General features: G+C 41.1%; 1 protein-coding gene across 2 annotated transcripts; it reads left to right on the top strand.

The window, feature by feature from the left end:
- Positions 1–277: 277 nt before the first annotated feature.
- plekhm2 (pleckstrin homology domain containing, family M (with RUN domain) member 2) lies at positions 278–16,535 on the top strand. Of its 2 annotated transcripts, XM_051424718.1 has the most exons (20): positions 278–905; positions 2,432–2,538; positions 2,689–2,798; positions 2,911–3,010; positions 3,157–3,244; positions 3,337–3,511; positions 4,643–4,702; positions 6,226–6,508; positions 6,605–7,408; positions 7,493–7,562; positions 8,150–8,240; positions 8,607–8,671; positions 8,882–8,970; positions 9,235–9,367; positions 9,672–9,862; positions 10,144–10,209; positions 11,187–11,346; positions 12,308–12,487; positions 12,945–13,061; positions 13,190–16,535. In XM_051424718.1, the coding sequence occupies exons 1-20, from the start codon at positions 846–848 to the stop codon at positions 13,325–13,327; spliced, it is 3,087 nt and encodes a 1,028-aa protein (XP_051280678.1). In that variant the 5' UTR covers positions 278–845; the 3' UTR covers positions 13,328–16,535. The 2 variants fall into 2 exon arrangements, with proteins under 2 accessions (XP_051280678.1, XP_051280679.1); XM_051424719.1 differs by lacking the exon at positions 4,643–4,702.
- Positions 16,536–18,341: the final 1,806 nt, after the last annotated feature.

The following is an 18,341-nucleotide window of genomic DNA, read 5'->3' on the forward strand; positions in this document are numbered from 1 at the left end:
TGACTCGCCTTGGTGCCTGCGGTCACTGAATGAGATGGACAGTGAACTAATTCAAAACGCACATTTTTTTTACGAGTTGGTTAAAACATAGAGTCTTGAACGCCGCCGAATTAATGAGTTTGTTCTCGTGATTCAAAATCAAGTCATCTTTTACGATGTATTGTGTTTAAGCACAAAACGGAGCAAAACACCCTTAAATTTGTGAGACTTTTGAACGCTGTTCCGCCCCTCAGCCCTCCTCTCCTCCCACACGTTATGAAGGCGTACTGAGGCAAGTGGTGACGTAACGCTCTGTCGGGGGGAGTTCAGACTCTCAACAGTTAACGTACGTTAGTAACTGTTAACACACTAAGTAACCTGAGCATCCTTGACTTCGGTGTAATTAGCTATATATAGACAAATGCTGAATCACAATAGCTAGCCAGAGTGCGACAGCGAAGAGTATGATAAACAAAACTGCTGCTAAAAGTTATGAATGGTTGGACTCTAAAACTTGCTAGCCACCCCCAGCCTGAGTCTACCGGTGGAGAAAGAGTCAACTGGCTGCAAGCTAACGCGAAGCTAGGCAAACATTCCTCGGCTATCTGGATCCGATGACAGACGTTCACTTATCTTGCTGCTCGCTGGCAATTGACGTGGTGGCTGTGAACTAGGGGTGCTGTCAAAATTCAAATTCAATGTATACAAGTGACAACAGAAGCTGTGTCGTTAGTTTGACTCCCTACTGCACTGGAAGGCAAGATAATGTTAGCTAGCTGCGGCGGGCGGCATTAGCTTTAGCAAAACAAGAGGTCTGCCTGAAGGAGTCAGCTGACAGTCTGCTGTAAGCTGCCAATAGACCAGTGATGGATCAACTGAAAGTAAAGGATCGCATATTGGAAAACATCTCCCTGTCTGTCAAGAAGGTAAGCGCTCTCCTGGTCAGCACACTTAAATATTGTCTCAGGATTAAAGTATTTCCACATGCTTGAATTACTGTAGCTAGCGTTAGGTCATCTTTTGTTTGCCAAAGAGGGCAACTTACAAGTCGGGGTGGACATTACCAGCTCGCAGTCATGGAAGGGCCTTGTCCTTATAATGACTCAAATAACCCATTAACCATAAATTACTCATTAATGTTTTACAGCTGCAGGTTGTGGTTGTCATCTTCTAGTTTTTCTTTCTGACCATGGTGAACAATAGTGGCACCAAGCCCCTGCTCACTGCCGCATGTGTTGTAAACACACCTGCAACCATACCGCAGATACACATTTGCAGCAAAGGCAGTTGATCTTTGCGCCTGATTTCCATTTAAGTTGTGAAATATTTGAGATATTTTGGTCCAACTATGCCTGTGGAGTTGTGAAGCTACCTTTCAAGTAACCTGACAGACAACATTGCATCGTTGCCCTCCTTTCCCTTCATGTTTGTACAGTCCCTTTCCAAAAGCCCCATAATCATATGATTGCATTAGAAAGCCACATCTTGGTGTGTTTTAGCCCAGTATTGTCTCTTACTTCCTTAATCCACATTTGTCAGTTTTTAGTCTAATTACTCTGTTTATCTCTTTAATATATTGACTGCATGAGGACTGTGAAAGAAAGTGAATGCCTCAAGCTTCCAAGAAAGGTTACAGTGTTTATCTCAGACAAACATTGCTTAGTCATGTGTGGATAGTCTCAGGATATAATGTCCTTTTTCTTTGGTTCACAATCCTCAAAGCTAATGCAAGGTTACTGTCGGATGGTCGACCACAATGAAACGCATTTAATATCCTCACCAGATGAAAAATGCTGAAATTGTAGCCTTTTTAATCCATAATCCCCCAATTTGAGGGGACCAAAAATACTTGCATATTCTGCACAAGCACATGCCTGGTTTAAGTCTCCAACCCACAGACATCAACAGGCACTTGGTATCTTCCCAGGGGATCCTCTGTCAGTCACTTACTGCTTGTTTCGGGGATTTTTTGCCTTCAGTCTGGTCATTAGCAGCATTTTGCAAGGGAAGGAGTACTGATACAATGGAGTCACAACAGTAAAACACATGCTCAATTGGATTTAGGTCAGAAACAATGTTTGCTCATACTGTATTGTTGTATTTCCAATCAAGTATGCTTAAGTACAGAGCCAAACATATGAAATTACTTAATAATCAGGTTAAAAATTCATTAAGGCCTAAGGCTTGGCTAGTTTGCATTAAAGCAATTTCATAATTGCCGATGTTGCATTCTTTTGAAAGTTATTTCCACCAACTTCCTCCGAGAGCAATTCAGCATACCACATTGGCCGAACAGTTGTGGACATTTTATTTCCAATGAGTCTTTTTCAGGCATATACAACATAAATGCTGAAAAATATTCCTCGTAATTTAAATACAATCAGTTCTATAAAAGAGGAAACCCCCCCCCCCAGCAAAACAAGCAGCAGAGAAACCATGCCTCTCTCTACAGTTGCAGAGTTACTTTGCAGCCTGTGAAGATGAGACTCCCGCCATCCGAAATCATGACCGGGTCCTGCAGCGTCTGTGTGAACACCTTGACCACGCTCTGCTGTATGGGTAAGAGGCTTAAGTAGGCTGCACACTGGAAAGAGGTGCATACTGCAAATACTAGAGATCAGATTTGTTTTTATTCCTACTGCTGTTTCCTACTCCCCTTGTCCCGCTTTGGCCTCATACGCGTGATATTTACTGTTTTCTATGTTGCAGGCTGCAGGACATCTCCTCAGGCTACTGGGTCCTGGTCCTTCACTTCACTAGGAGAGAGGCTGTCCGACAGATAGATGAGCTTCAGCACATTGCAACCAACCTTGGTCGAAGTGAGACATCTTTGTCACACAGTTAAAAACACAGTTACAGTACTTGTGGGGCTAAAGTTCATCATTCAGTGGGTTATATGCTTAGAAAAGAACTGTTCTCTTTTCTGTGTAGGTCGTGCATGGTTGTACCTGGCATTGAGTGAGAGCTCTTTAGAGAGCTATCTACGCCTTTTCCAGGAGAACCAAGCATTACTACAGAAGTATTACTTCAAGTAAGACATCCAGCAATCCTGATTTTTTTATATTGCATTTCAGGTTTTACTTTCTGTTGTTAATTTGGCAAACAAATGTCTATATTATTGTATTTTTGTGGTAAGTCACACAAATGAGTTTGATTTCTGATTCTCTTCTCTGCTAGGAATGCACTGGTCTGCAGTCACGACCACCTCACACTCTTCCTCACACTGGTGTCCGGCCTGGAGTTCATTCGCTTTGATCTGGAGCTGGTTAGCACACGTTTCATTATGATGTTGAGAAATTCAGCTCCTAAATGTAAGCAGCGTGTCTATAACGTTTCTGTTGGGTCCGGCTGATTCAGGATGTGCCCTATCTGGACGTGGCCCCCTACATGCCAGAATACTACAAACCCCAGAACCTGCTGGACTTTGAGGAAAGGCTGCCCAGCTCAGACAGCTTGTCCCTGCACTCCTTCACTTCCCTCACCTCCACTAACCTGGAGTGGGATGACAGCGCCATAGCCCCCTCCAGTGAAGGTAAGCAGTAGAGATGTCCTGATCGGAATCTTAGTCATTTGTTATTGGGTATCTGCCTATACAGAGTCCTATCTGATACTTCTATTTACCTAAATGTTAAATATATACACGTATGAATCTAATGTATGAATAACAGATGTGTCATTTTAAATCTGACATACCTTATTTTTTTCACAAGCTCCTTGATCCAAACACTGAAGGTGCTCATACAGAGCTAATAAAGAGAGATAACACATATGTTACTGTCAGAACTTAGCCCAGTGTATTTTGCCAACCAGGCAGTCAATCACATCATTTTTCACAATCACATGCTCTGATTTTAACTCATTAAAGAGAGCAGCGTGTTGCAACACTAGCAAGCTACAGTGTTCAGAGTTCGGTAAAGAACAATTGACTCAGGACATCTCTAGTAAGCAGCACTGGTGTTCTCTAACTTGCTTCACTTTACCACCAGTAGTTGTCTAATTTTAGAAGAGGGGACACACAGTCAGACTAACTGATTTGACAATCCTTTGGACCCGTACTGGCATTTAGTTCTGAATAATTATTGGCCAGTCAGTGTCTCTCCCTTTTAAATTGGCCCCATAAAATATCTAGTTTCAGTTCTATGTGCTGCGGAGTTTTGAAATGCCGCTAATCTAGACACTTATTATGATACGGACTAATTGTGATGTGAGTCTCTTGCTGAATGGCACCCTTTATTTTGGCATTTATGATTTGATCAGGCCCTGCTGGAGTGCAAGTACACCTTCATATGCTTTCGCACAAATTCATCCAGTGATGTCAGGCTAATGGCATGTTGATGCAGAAGTTGGATTGATATTTGCAGACTCTTGTGACTCATGGATACCAAAGTGCATTTTATCAAATGGATCACTTGGCGTGCAGACGCTCATGGTTACAGAATGTTCTCATCAGGGTGATTGCAGCACTCAGTGAATGCTTTCCCCATAACTCTCCTCAAAGTACTGAGTCAGTTTCCCTGTTTTAGTTCCCACTTTTCCCCCATTGGTTCGGTTATTTCATATTTACCACATTTCATGTTATTTTTCTGTTCCTGTGCCATTGTCTCAAGCTCTTCTCTCCACTCCATCTCTCTCTAATGTTGAATGTTATCCCTCCTTTTTTTAGATTATGATTTCGGTGACATCTTCCCCGTGTTGCAGTCATTGCCAAGTGCAGACTGGGAAGGTGGGACATTGGTCAACCCCTTCCCTCCCCCGCCTTTACATCCCTCCTTCCCTCCCTTCTATCTGGCATGGCCATCCCACAGTTTGTGTTTAATGCATGCTGGGTATTCTAGCCAGTAATTAAACATGTTAATATGTAAGCTACAGCTAGCTGGTGCAAGAGACTGCTGATCAAAGGACATGAAAACAAGCATGATCAAAAAAACATGAGTAAAAGTGCTTAAACTTTTGGGAATGGTTTCAGTTGGAATACATGTGGGTTTGGATCTAAAGTTGTGCGGTTGATTTGATGAACGTTAAATAGGAAGCCAGTAGCTTAATTAATTATGGTACAAACAGACTTCTACGACGACCATTTTAGTAGCAGGTAACATTTACTCTCTCTTAAACCTACCTGTACATGAGGGTTACTCTAATTTAAAACCTTCTTTTACCACACATTAGTCTTTTCATTCATAGTAAAATATGACGCACACATTTTAAGTAAAGCTTTTCTTAATATTATTCAGTTAAATTACAAACCATAAATGAACAAGGTTCCATCATACAGAATATGTTGACAGGTAAGTTTGGGAAGAAGCACAACTTTTTGGTTCACTGTGGGATTGTTGGAACTCATCTGTCATGTTATGCATGTGTTACTCATCCGGGGAATGATCCTAAAGCTCTGCCTTATTATTTACCACAGCAAACGCCTGATGTAACTGGTACTCACCTCGTCCAGTCTGTCTCCATTACATTGTGTTATCTGTTTGTCTGGTGTGTCGTTTTTTTTGTAATGTCTTCTCTTCATGTGATATGTGGCACTGGCCTAGGTTCAGCTCAACTGTAGTGTGAGGTAACAATCACGAGTAGTTGCTAAAGGTCACACAGTGCAAATTGCTGTGTATTACTACAGCATGTGTTTGCGGTAAGCTGCTATGTGCACGTGGAATACACACACATCTGTCGTCTCCTGGTTTACTATTCATTTCATGGTCTGAATTTTAATTTGCAAATCATGTTTAGTTTTCTCATGATGAATCTCAGTACCAAAAATGTAGATTCCTACAAACAGTATTATTAAATATTTATATTATGACCCATCTCTAGCTGCAGAAGTAATGCTTAACTTACGCCTGTGCCACTGCAAAGAAAGCTGCTGCCTGTGTACCCACTTGATGTCTTCTGCGTTTTGTGCCTCTCTGACGCTGCCAAAGAACTACAAACAGCACTGCAGCCCCTAACATTTATTTGTGTTTGACGCTGATGAAGAAATACACAAAGTTTTTGTGAGATTGTCTCACTGGTCAACTTAGCTTTTTTATTTTAATTAGTGATGAAAACATAAACAAAAAAATCATCCAGAATGTTACTGAGTGCTAAATTATAATATATAGTATAATATAGCATAGTAAAACTTCTCACTTGACTTACCATTGAGACAATGCCAAAAGTTCAGTGTATTTCTTATATGTATATAGGACTAAATATATGTGACTGCTACTTTCTACATTAACTCTTGGTGTTTGATTTTAATGGTAGAGGGTGATCTGACCGACCAGGCCAGCTGTCCGCGATCCAGTGGCTCTGATCCCCAGACAGTCATCAGCGACACAGTGGTCCTTTCTGCCAGCACTGTTAAGGTGAAGGTGGCGGCACATCTTTCTCCACACAGCCCCACATCTAGGCACAACCCCTTCAATGAGGACTCAGACACCAACACCTCAGCCGACGTCACGCCGGTTCATGTGGCCAGCCACCAAAACAACGGCACCACCACTGGAGATGACATGGAGAACGCCAGCAATGAGCTGGAAGTCATCAGGTACAGTAGCTACAGGTTTCTGGCTTGTAGGCTCACATTCTATCTCTTATTCAAATCATATTTGAGGATCCGCAGCTAACCTCTCTGGTCCTCCAGGATGGCCAGACGAAGGAAACCAGCCAAGAAGCGACGAGGGAAGGGTTCCACAGATTCCAGCAGCAGCATCCATAACTCTGTCTCCTCCGAGCACATGGAAATGGACAACACCCTCCTGGCCTCGGACGATGTGGATTCGTTAAACGGCACTGTAATTCACCTGGATGCTGAGGCAGAGTTGAGGAGAAGCAGGGTGGGATCAGAGGTTGTGGAGGAAGGAGATGAGGACGGATTAGAAGGCCTCCTGCGGCTCCCGGAAATGACGGACACCTCCATGGACACGGTGGGCCAACCCCTCCGTGATGTCATGGACCGGCTCAACGGGGCTCTGGATAGGGAGGAGGCCTGGGACCACCCTGAGGAGGGGGAGGAGAAAAACAGTAAAGGCTGTGACCAGGGCCCCGAACCCCCTGCACAGCAGCCCTTTCGAGAGGATTCAGGGGGCAAGCCACCTGACCGAGCCCCCAGAGAGATGTCTCTCACCCCTCTGGCCACGAGCCCCAACTTCCTGCAGGCCTCTCCTGCGCCTGCAGACTTATGCTGCTTTACCCCCTTCAGTCCAGACTCTACTCCCACGGGTCGTGGCCACTATGACTCTTCAGAGCATAGCCAGTCACAGACTCTTTCAGGTGGCCTTGAAGGTGAAGGAGAGGCAAAAGCAGCAGCAGGACAAGAGCCCGACGTGAAAACCGGGGAGGAAGACGCAGTAGGAGATGAAAGGGACAAGAATATTTTTACTGAGGAAGCGGAAGAACTACAAGAGGAGCTTAGTCCCTCTGAAATTTCTCATCCTGCAGAGTTTAAGTAAGGAGTTTTCTACCAAATGTGTTGTTTATTGTTGTAATGTGGTTTAAGTGTGTCTAATGCTCTTCATTATTCATATTTCAGGGTGGACAACAATCATTTGCTTCTTCTCATGATTCATGTGTTCAGAGAGAATGAAGAGCAGCTCTTCAAGGTGAAGAAAGATTGACTCATTAATTGAAATAAGAATGTATGTGCTTGGTACTTAAGTAATGAGTCAACTGTAACTATCAATCGAATGATAAAATATAAAGAAGTAAGGCAGTACAGTGATGTCATGGCCAGTTTTTAAAAGAAATGAATTTGATGTGTCTCTTTTACACGTCTTTAAGCAAGTTCTGGTATTGGTTGACATTGAAGAAGTGGTTTGGCGACTGTTGTTCAGTGGAAGTGTTGCAAGGCTCAGTTTGCCAACTGCTTTTGGGTTGTTGCAATTTACCTGACTGGTCTACGATCTAACTATTCACGCTTTTTCACACCAAACTGGGCAAGCAAAACAATGCAATTTTTTTTACAATTTCTCTAAAATTAAGTAAAAGAAGAACAGCAGCTTTTGGACTGTATGTCTACAAAATAACATAGTATAGTACAATATAGTCTGTTATGTGCTATATTTGTAGCAACACTGTGCTACTTTCTGCAATCTAGTTGCCAGAAAACATCACTAGGGATCATAATAGTTTGAGAAAGATGAATATGGAAGTTGCAGACACTTGACAGAATTTGTCTTTGTGTTTTCAGATGGTGAGAATGAGTACAGGCCATATGGAGGGGGACCTGCAGCCACTTTACTTGCTGCTGACTGACTGTTACATTTACCTGCTTAGGAAGGGTAAGTGTAAAAACCCAGCATGCATTGGCTTAATGGGTGGAAAAGTACAAGCTGTAAGTTAGGACGTACTTATATTGGTATTGGGAATCACAATACATTTTTACACAGGGGCAACAAGCATTGATCTCTTTTCCTTACATTTACGGAAAAGGCTGTACAGTAAGTTAAAACCATGTGTAAACTGATGGTGTCCAATCTAAGATCCCTGCATATCTGAGAGTTGTTACCGTTGTAATTGTCCCATTAGATCAACAAAATGTTCAAGGAAGTCAGGAACGAATTTGAATGGGGTTATTCTGTTGGCAGAAAATACATTACATTAACATGTGCCCACTGTATGTCTTGGTTGTACTCCTCCCTCTACAGGTGCAGCAGAGAAGCCCTACACAGTAGAAGATGCTGTTTCTTATAATGAGCTGGACTATCTTTCAGTAAGTGCCCCAAACAAAGGTTTGCCAATTTGTTCCTCATTTGTGTTTCTACAAACCCTGACAGGGATCTTTTACATGGTCCTCCTCAATGCGATCCATGTAGAGTTCATTATATGATATTTATGAATCCTGTAGACTCAAGCATGATGTGACAGCTAACAAAGTTAGTGTTGTGTCTGATGTATTTGTTGTAATGCTGTCTTCCTTTAGGTGGGCCTTGACCAGCAGACAGTAACGGTGGTTTGCACCAACAGACGAAGAAAATTCCTGTTGGACACAGCTGATGCCTCTCTGACTTTGTAAGTGTATGTGTGTTTGTGTGTCCATACTAGATCAGATTCAAAGATCCAATAGCTGAACTATTCAAAACATCCAGAATTAATTTCCACTTTATGTCCCTGTGCAAAGAGCCAGCATGCACACCTCCAGAATCTCTAATACTCATGTGTTTATCTGTGGTTTTATGTGTCAGGAATATTGACTTTGAGCCATACAGGGTGCATCACAAAATGGATGATCGTCTCTCCTCTGACCTTATCCAATCCATTCTTCTTCACTTACAGGTGGTTCTTGTCTGTTCTTAAGTCAGCCATGGTGAAGGGTTGTCGTGAGCCTCCTTACCCCTCTGTTCTGACTGATGCTACCATGGAAAAACTGGCTCTCACTAAGTTTGTCTCCCAGGAATCTCAGTGTGAGGTAAACCCATGTTAAACTTCATATACTGTAGTAGCTCAAGTCTCTCTAAGTCAGTTTCCATGTGACATATGAATGAAAAACTGGCAGCCTGGTAGATTCAGAAACGGCTAAAACAGTAAAGTATGCTTATGTTTGCAGTAATGTAAAGTTAAACTTTAAAAAAAAAAAAAACAGTAACATCTCATTATTTCTCTGACTGTAGTTACGTTTGGGATTCCCTCCTTGCAAGGGTCTTTTTACCACTCTCCTATTCTTTGGCTGACTTCCAAAGCAGTGGTAAACTAATGTTTGACTGCTTCTCCAGGTTTCTGAAGTGTCTATTCAACTGTATTCACTGGTCCACTGGGAGGACCCAATGGACATGACTCTGTCACCCCAGGGTGGCCCATCAAGGTCTGGAGTACCTTCCAGCACCAAAGAGGGGACTGTGCAGTACCGGGCTGGGTCCACCTACCTGGGAAAAGAGCTGTGGAAAAGCTGCTACCTCGTCCTCAGGTATGGGCAATCACATAGACAGTGACTCGAGACCCGTACTCAAAACCCAACCCAAAACCCAAAATTTGGGACTTGTGAACAATCTTTTTTATCTGGAACATTAACATTAAGGAAAATTATGAAAAGCTGAATGTCATTCATTCCCTTATTATCATGCGTAACCTCGCATCTGATGTACGTAGCCACAGTGGATATTTTTTCTTTTCATATTATATTTATTATATTTATTTAATAGCTTTTGATTAGGTGAATATAAATATTTTCCTTTTTTTTTCTTGCAGCAATGGGATTCTGTACCTTTACGCAGAAAGAACTGATGTGACACCTGTGATGTCAGTCACTATGGGGTAAGCTTCAACTGGCTGACTAAACAGTAGACATTTTGACTTGTCATAGCAGGAACAGCACAGGGGTTACTAATAACATTAACAATTGTAGTAGTGCCTCATTCATTTATTCATTCATTCATTCGTGTGTGCTGATATTTGGTTTTCCTTTTCCTCATTTCAATTTGGATCAATGTAAACATTCCTCTGGGTTGATTAGAGGATCATTCGGATCACTTATTGCATAGGGGGTGGGGACTGACTCCTCAACAATGATGGAGAGCAGCTTGGTGGTTCCCCAATCCGGGTGTGACGACGCCCATTGTTGAAGGCATAAGAGAGGTGGGGAACTGCTCCCCCAGGGGCATTCTGATCCTTCCTCTGTTTGGTGCAGAACTCACTCTATGAGACATATCAGCCTGAAACTCTGTTCTTTTTTTTCTGTCTCTTTTGTTGTCATAAAAAGTGTTTAAGAATTGTCACAAAACACAGAGTAAACATTGAGCCGTTACTGCCTGTACCAGGGCAGTCTGGTGTAATTTGTGCAAGAGTTCCCAATTACCTGCTGCCTGCTGGCTTACGTATTTGTTAATGGTTTTGTTTTCATTAAACCCTTTACTCATTATTACCTTTACTGAAGAAGCATTATTTAATTGTTAAAATAAAGTATAAGTGGGTTGTTTTTATTTTTTGGATTATGCAGTTGGGAACTGATTCTCAGGCTCCTTTTCCTTGAGTTGAGACTTGGGGAATCAGTACCGCCACACAATGGCTCTGTTCTACTCATGAAAGTGAGCGAGCACCAGGACCCTGAAACTCAAGAAGCTAAATGGAATACAGCCATCATTCATTTTATAACATACTCGTGTGCTTTTCCTGCTGTCATACGTCAGAATGTCTCCTGTGCAAAATACCTACTAGACGGGAGATGGTTAACCTGTGGAGGCCTTTATTGTTCAAAAGCAGTAAGAAAAATATTTTCTTTGTGCCCCTGACAGAGGAGAGCACTGTGGAGGCTGCCGTCGCTCAAATAGCACAGAGCGTCCCCACGCCTTCCAGGTCATCCTGACAGAGCGGCCTCCGCTGGAGCTCAGCGCCAGCAATGAACAGGACATGGCTGATTGGATGCAACTGCTCTGCCAGTCCGTCTCCAAAGGGGTACGGAGTTGTATAGTGCATACGCAGTGTGTTTGGCAAACATTTCTTTTACATTTCTAGTATTGCATGTATTTCAACGTTTTAATAGAAACAGGGGGACAATAATGGGTGTCAGCAACATCTTCAAACTAAAACTATTCCACTATGTAAATACTACAAGACCAGATACTGTCAATGTAGACCTACCTCACACAAAAATTATTAAAATATCAAAAGAATTCAAACATGCTGGTTTACAACAAACAAAAAACTTGCTCTTCTGATAGCATCACACAACACATTCACTGATATTCTACACACTTTTAATTTGGACTTAAGGAGCAATGTGCAGTTCCTGGCCAAATGCCCCAAAATAGTAGGGGGCAGCATTTCACCACTACCAAAAATATAAAATGAAACCCTCGTAACAGCAATGCCAGGTGGTTACAATATGACCAATATGACAATATGTGTTTATTCACAGCTGAACCCACTTGTTTGAATCCAAATTAAGGATGCCGATTTGTCTGAATTCACTCCTTGTCACATCTGTCTTGTTTTTTTCTGAACAGAGATTGATCAGGTCTAAACCACCTTAGTTCACAGTAAAATAAAACCCCTCTGGAATCACATATTTTAAGTATGTACCGGGCAATCCAACTTCCTCACTTATTTTTCACCAAGCAATCTCGTTTTTTTTGGTCTCTGTGTAAATATGAAGTAGTGTCATGGAACTCTTGGGTGCCCACAAATGGCTACAATAACAACATTGTCAACGTATGTCTGCACCTCCGCTATTGCACGAGAGTGAAAATACATCCATTTTAATCCCCAAATTTAGAAAAAATAACCTCTGAGCTCTCCAGATCATAGCAGAATTCAGTGTGACTACGGGTGTTTGTTCATGTATGTATACGTAGTGCACGGTAAGCCCCATTTATATAAGCAAGGTATAATTACACTATAACCACCTTACCTGCAGGTCATCCCTCAGGGTGTGGCCCCGACTCCATGTATCCCATGTTGCCTGGTGGTGACAGACACGAAGCTGCTAACTTGCCATCAGGACTGTCAGACCAGCTTCTTCCGTTCGCTGGGCAGCATTGATATCTGTGATGTCACTGCCGTCAGCGTGGAGGCTGGGAAGCAGTACTGTGTTATTGTGAGTTGCTATCTTTTTAAGTCCTCTGTGTTAGTTTATATATGGTTTTATATTTCACTTTAATGTATTTATGTAATTATGTGTGTTCTATATGCCACACAGTTTAAATGTATTAACCTTGGAATCAAGGAATGTTATTAAGTTCTCCTGAGTTTTCAGGGATGTGCTCAACTCTAGTAATATTTTGTCATGAGTTACCTTTCTTATCAATTTCTGTTTTGCTTTGTAACCAATAAATCAAGAGGTATAATCTTTTTTATTAAAGAACAATCTCAAATGAAACCAGTGACATTATTGAACGCGACTCATCAACTAAGACAATGGTAACATCTTTTACACTGTATTTGTAAACACAAAACAATGTATGTACCAGTGTACCAGTATATAGTTCTGTTATACTTCTCTTGTGTAATGTAAGCCTTCATGCTTTGCTTATTCCCACTTTCTCCCTCTGTAGGAGTTTGCAGCAGATCGAACCCAGTTCCTCCCTCCATGGGTCCTGTATTTCAGCGGCTGTGAGGAGAGAGACCGACTGTTGGAGGCATTAGACATTACATGGAAGGCCATTTTCCAGGTGGGAAGATTAAATGTTGGTTTAAAGAAAAGAATAAGTGATATTGCAATATTTGTCACAAAATATCTGTATTCTTAACTCCAACAACCATCCCGCTGAACCCTCATGTGTGTCCTCACCATACACAGGTTGACCTTCCCCACAGAGAGGTGTGGGATCCGTCTGTGCAGAAGCGCTGCCGTGAGGCCCTCGCCCTGATGAAGAGTGCCTGGCAGAGAGCAGACAGTCTGGCCCGAGGCAGAGCTCAGCGTGAACCCTGGTGCTGACGGACACACACAGGCACACATACACTTACCTGTGGGTAGCCAGTGAGACAGACTGACCATACCAGTCTGATATAGTTCCAGGATAGATGGATTTAACTCTGGCATCACGGCCCCTGCAAACTCTTCAGAGTTCAAAGCTGAAAGACTGAGATAAACCACAGCGTTAGCTTGTGATGCACCTCTGATTCGCTGATGAAATGTTTCTATCAGACAAACGTCCTGCAGAAGTAGCAATGCATATGGCACATCAGATTTTATTGCATCCTGGTGATACATTATTAGCCATTATTCATTCATTAGCAGTTCTTAAGAAATAGCAGAAATGCAGAACAAATATGCTGAATCAAGTAAAAGTTTGTGTCAAATGTTCTCTAGGTGATGATGGATAAATGTACGCACAAACAGTAGTAGTGTCATAGGAATCCGTCGTGCATTCAAAGATATCCTGCTGAACTGAGATTGAGAATTTTGTCTCAACAAAGTAAATGTCAAAGTTTTCTTCAGAGGAGAAGCCACCTTAAAATTAACACTGATGTGCAGATTTCCTCTTCGAAGCCTTGACTTCAAGAGGTAGACTGCATAATGATAAAACCTATTTAGTACATTGAGGAAGCTGAGTTAGGAGAAAGACAAGGATCCATAACCAGCAGCTTCCCTGCACAGTGAAATGAGAGAATTATTATTTTTTCTTTAAAAAATGAATCTGGTGACATATATCAGGAAAGCCATATATGAAAGGGCAGTTGCTGCTTATTTGCGACGTGGAAAATCTTACACTCCTTGCCTTGCTTACAAAATAAACCAGTAATGCTCTCTGCTCGCACAACTCGCACAACTGTGTGAAGATAAAAGCCACTCTTTGCTTACTAACAGTTACAAGGCGTTCTACTGAACCCTAACTGGGGTACAATTATTGAGTAAATGTACAGCGCTTGTACAGTATCAGTGCATATTCACTGGTGGTTGTGTATGTGTCTGATATTCAGCTTTGGTTCATACCTCCACACTGAATTATTGTCACATTGTACATTAACTTAAGAGAATGAGGATCTCAATATGAAGGATATCTGGATATTTAACACTTGCACTGTTACATGACATGCTCATGCCTGTGTCGTCTATCTGAGACTTTACCAATTCAAATGTTGTCACGCAGATAAAAAAAACCCTTCAGGAAATGCAACAGACTTGCCTTTTTCTCCACTCTGTAGAGACGGGTGGAGGCTTCCATGCAGACTTGCACATTGTTAGTCTTTTTTTTTAATGTTACCAGTTGTGGTTTTGTGCTAATATCATAACATGTGCTATGTTATTTCCATTTTAGAGAAAGTGGGAACAATTGTTACTAAATTATTCAATTGAGTGGTGACATTTTAATGGTATTGACTTTTGTGTCTGCATTAGCAGACGTGTACTTCCCCTTTAGTGTGGGTAAGTATAACTAAAAAGAATCCTCTACTAACTGGCGGCTACAAGTACAAATCTTGGCTTGTCCTTTTTATTTGCACCAGTGGTTGGTGGCATCATACTGTACTGTCCAGTAAGATCTGGCCAATCACACACTAAATTATAACATCCCTTTCTGCACTTTTCATCATTTAGTGGTATAGGACCATGTTTGAAAGATATAAAATCCTTAAATACCCTTTCACTTAGAGCAAGAGTAGTATCTGTACTTAGCATATTAGTGCTTTCAAATAGCCTGTAATATCATCCATTATTAAAGCTTTACTTGGGGAAGAATAAGAATTAGACCCCAAGCCAGACTCTTCGTTTCCCTACAAATTATAGTTAGTAGACAGTAAGTGCATGTGTTACAATCTGCCCTTAACATTAACACTGATGAGAGTATCGCCGCTCTGTTCGTGGCAGAGTGTACCTGCTTTCATTGCGAGGCTGAGATAAGTGTGAGGTTTGTTTTGCAATGACAATGTCGCCTTTTTGACAACATCGACTGAACCGGACAAAAGGCCAAATCTTTTAAAGTAAATCAAGCACTATTTTTTTCCTTTTTGTAGTTGCCTTACACTGCACAATTTGGCTGACTGCATTGGAACACCTAAAACAATCATTTTAGTTCATGTTCTAGTTTCTTTTGACAGACAAGTCAAAATACCGGTATGTGCTGTGTGTAGGGCTGGGTGTCAAACCTCAATCCGCTCCGATTACAGACATAATGGCGTCCTTATTGAATGTTGGCACAGAATGCTTATTCATTGTCATTTTGTTATTCTCTGGGCAGATGTTGCTGTTAAAAATCGGGCAGGTTTTATAACAAAGTTAAGGTATTGAAAAAAAATACCACTTTGGTATTTTTACAAAAACTTGGGTATTGAATTGGCACCTGTATCAAAAACCTTCAAATGATACCCAGCCCTGTACATATTTCACTTATGTATGTTTGTACCAAACTCTTTGTCTTTCATGTCAGCATTAATCAGTGCTTTATGCCTCTCTAAGTGCCACTTGGTCGCCCTCATTTCTGCTCTTTTACAAAGAAATCTAATCTCAGGTGAAAAAAGGTACGTCACATCCAAAACCTTAAGACTCACCGTGTGTTTGTTGTTGTTTTTAAGAGCTGCTGTTTTGTCTAATTCAGTATTTTTGAAATCCCTTTTTCTATTTTGTTTCCTCCCAATGTTCCATGCAGCATTATGAAGTCCTTTTTGCGCACACAGAGAAGGCTATGAAGTAATATTCAATTTTGGAGAAGGTTTTTATGTAAAAGTCCTAATAATTCAAGTGGTTCTAAAATAGGATTGGTTGGCTGTGTAGCCTCTCCCACAGTGGATTACTGAAGGACTTTTTGACCAGGGAGAGTTCAGTTGCAATAGTTGGACTTACTTGAAATGTTGGATTATCAATTAAAAAACGACCTGCTTAAAGTTGTGGCCTATGAAGTGTATGTGCAGTGTTTTGAATGTGAGACATTGCTGGCCAATGATGGGTGACACCTTGTAAGTGATGCATTGTGAAAAAGCGCTGTTTGGTTTTGTTCATAAATGTATACTGCATGTAATATTTGTATTATCTTTAGAAGTTTTATTGAATTGTAAATAGAGCACTAATCAAATATAACAGACTGTACACTCACACATAAAGACGTGCATGTCCAGAAGGTTTTATACTGTTCATAATAGTGATGAATGTACAAATAAATCTTTGTGATTGGACAGTGTAACTGAATAAACTGAAATGAAAACCTTGACTCCTTTGATAATGTATGTGCTACATGTATCTTTGCTTTTGACATTTACATTTCTGTTGCAGGTCAGTGTGTTGCTGCATGTTGAACACATGAGCGCAGTCATGTTAGAGCAGGGACAGAGGATCCATGGGTAAGAGACCAGTTGGGAGTTAACTCAACTGTCTGCTGTTGCATAGCTGAACAAAAAATGCAGTCTTCATTGCTTTCTGTACTTTTTGCTAAAATCCCCAGTGCATGGTATGTCAAAGGATACTTGTCAGCACAAAACCAGCACACAAGAGACAACATACTGACTGTAATAGTTCTGTGGGAGTTAATTTGTTGTTTAGTACCCATGACTGTAGTCTCTTTTAAAGCTCACTTCCCAACCTGTATCACTCTTTTGAAATTGAAACTTCCCTCACTCTGACATTTCAAACCAATACTGCTGGAAGACAATGAATCTATAAAGACTAGAAAGCCCTGTTTCCAAACAAAAGACATGAATGACACTGTCGGATTTCTCCGTTTCCTGTGTTCTGTCTGTGTTTGAGATGTTGCAGTTCCTCCCAGTCACCAGTAGAGGTCATACATGAAGTTCCTCTTTAAACCTGTTTCTAACAAGAAAGAGGTCTTTCTATATGGTAATTTACATATCTTGTAGGTAATTATAAATTGAACCATTTGTAGAGACATTGTACATGACTAAAGGTACGTTTACAATTGCATGGTTGAAATAAGGCTCCTTAGTACCAATTTAGGCAAATTTTTATGCTGCAGCATACGATCACATTGCTTCCAACTTTGTGGCAACAGTTTGGAAAAGCCCTTTCTGTCTGAATAAACTATAACCTCAGTGCGCAGTCAAGTGTATGAAGAAATGGTTTTGTGAATGTCTTCCTCGAATGTCGATGGTAGCATGTTAATGTGCACGTTCTTGAATGAGATGTTCAAAGACCCCATATATGTAATGATGAAGTGTCCACATACTTTTGACCAGTTAATTATTTTTTTCAAAGAGACAGCTGCTGAACCAGCCTCTTAAGTCTTTATATTACGCATATTCCAAGTGTCTTGCTTAAGTGTTTGTGGACTAGATATTTTGAGACTTTCCTGTAAACTCAGACCATTTTATGGTCTTCATCAAGAATGTCTCGGCAGCTGTCGTCTTTGGGATCATATAGTATTGAATTTGGGGCATCTTTTGAATACTACAGAAGTTGAAATTTAAAGATCCCCTCCAGACATGTATTAATGGTCCAGTGGTGCAACTTATGATGTTATGTTATGACTATTGTAATGTCACAGATCATGCTCTTAGGCCCACCCCTTAAAATCAGATTTTCACCTGGAGACTTTCTTTTAGCAGATGAATGTAGAAACATTCTTCTAGCCTCTGCACAGTGAAGCTCAAACATCCAACTGTAGGAACAAGAAGAAAAACATATTTTTGAGTTGGGGGGGGCTTTAAAGTATGGAAACATATCAATTAGATATTTTCAAAAATGCTGGAAATACAGATCTACTAACTTTGTGCCCATTACAACAGAAGGGGTTTGGTACCAGCTGTAATGAGTTCATAGTGAAAAGAAGACAAGACAACACAGCACAAAGCAGTTAATGTTCACAGCCTCTAGGGGTATTGATTATCTTTTTGTAGTTGCTAGGGCAACACGTCAGCACTGCTCTTGTTCAAATCATTGTTATTATTTTAGCAGCACAATGATAATGTCACCTTGGGTGTACTTGTGCTGTTACCATGGTTTCAAGGAGCTATTAAGTCTTCTCCTGGCCCGTATTGTTTTCTCTGCACACAACAATACCGGA

The sequence above is a fragment of the Dicentrarchus labrax genome, unplaced genomic scaffold (assembly GCF_905237075.1).
Source record: "Dicentrarchus labrax unplaced genomic scaffold, dlabrax2021, whole genome shotgun sequence".
In the NCBI taxonomy this organism is placed as follows: Eukaryota; Metazoa; Chordata; class Actinopteri; family Moronidae; genus Dicentrarchus; species Dicentrarchus labrax.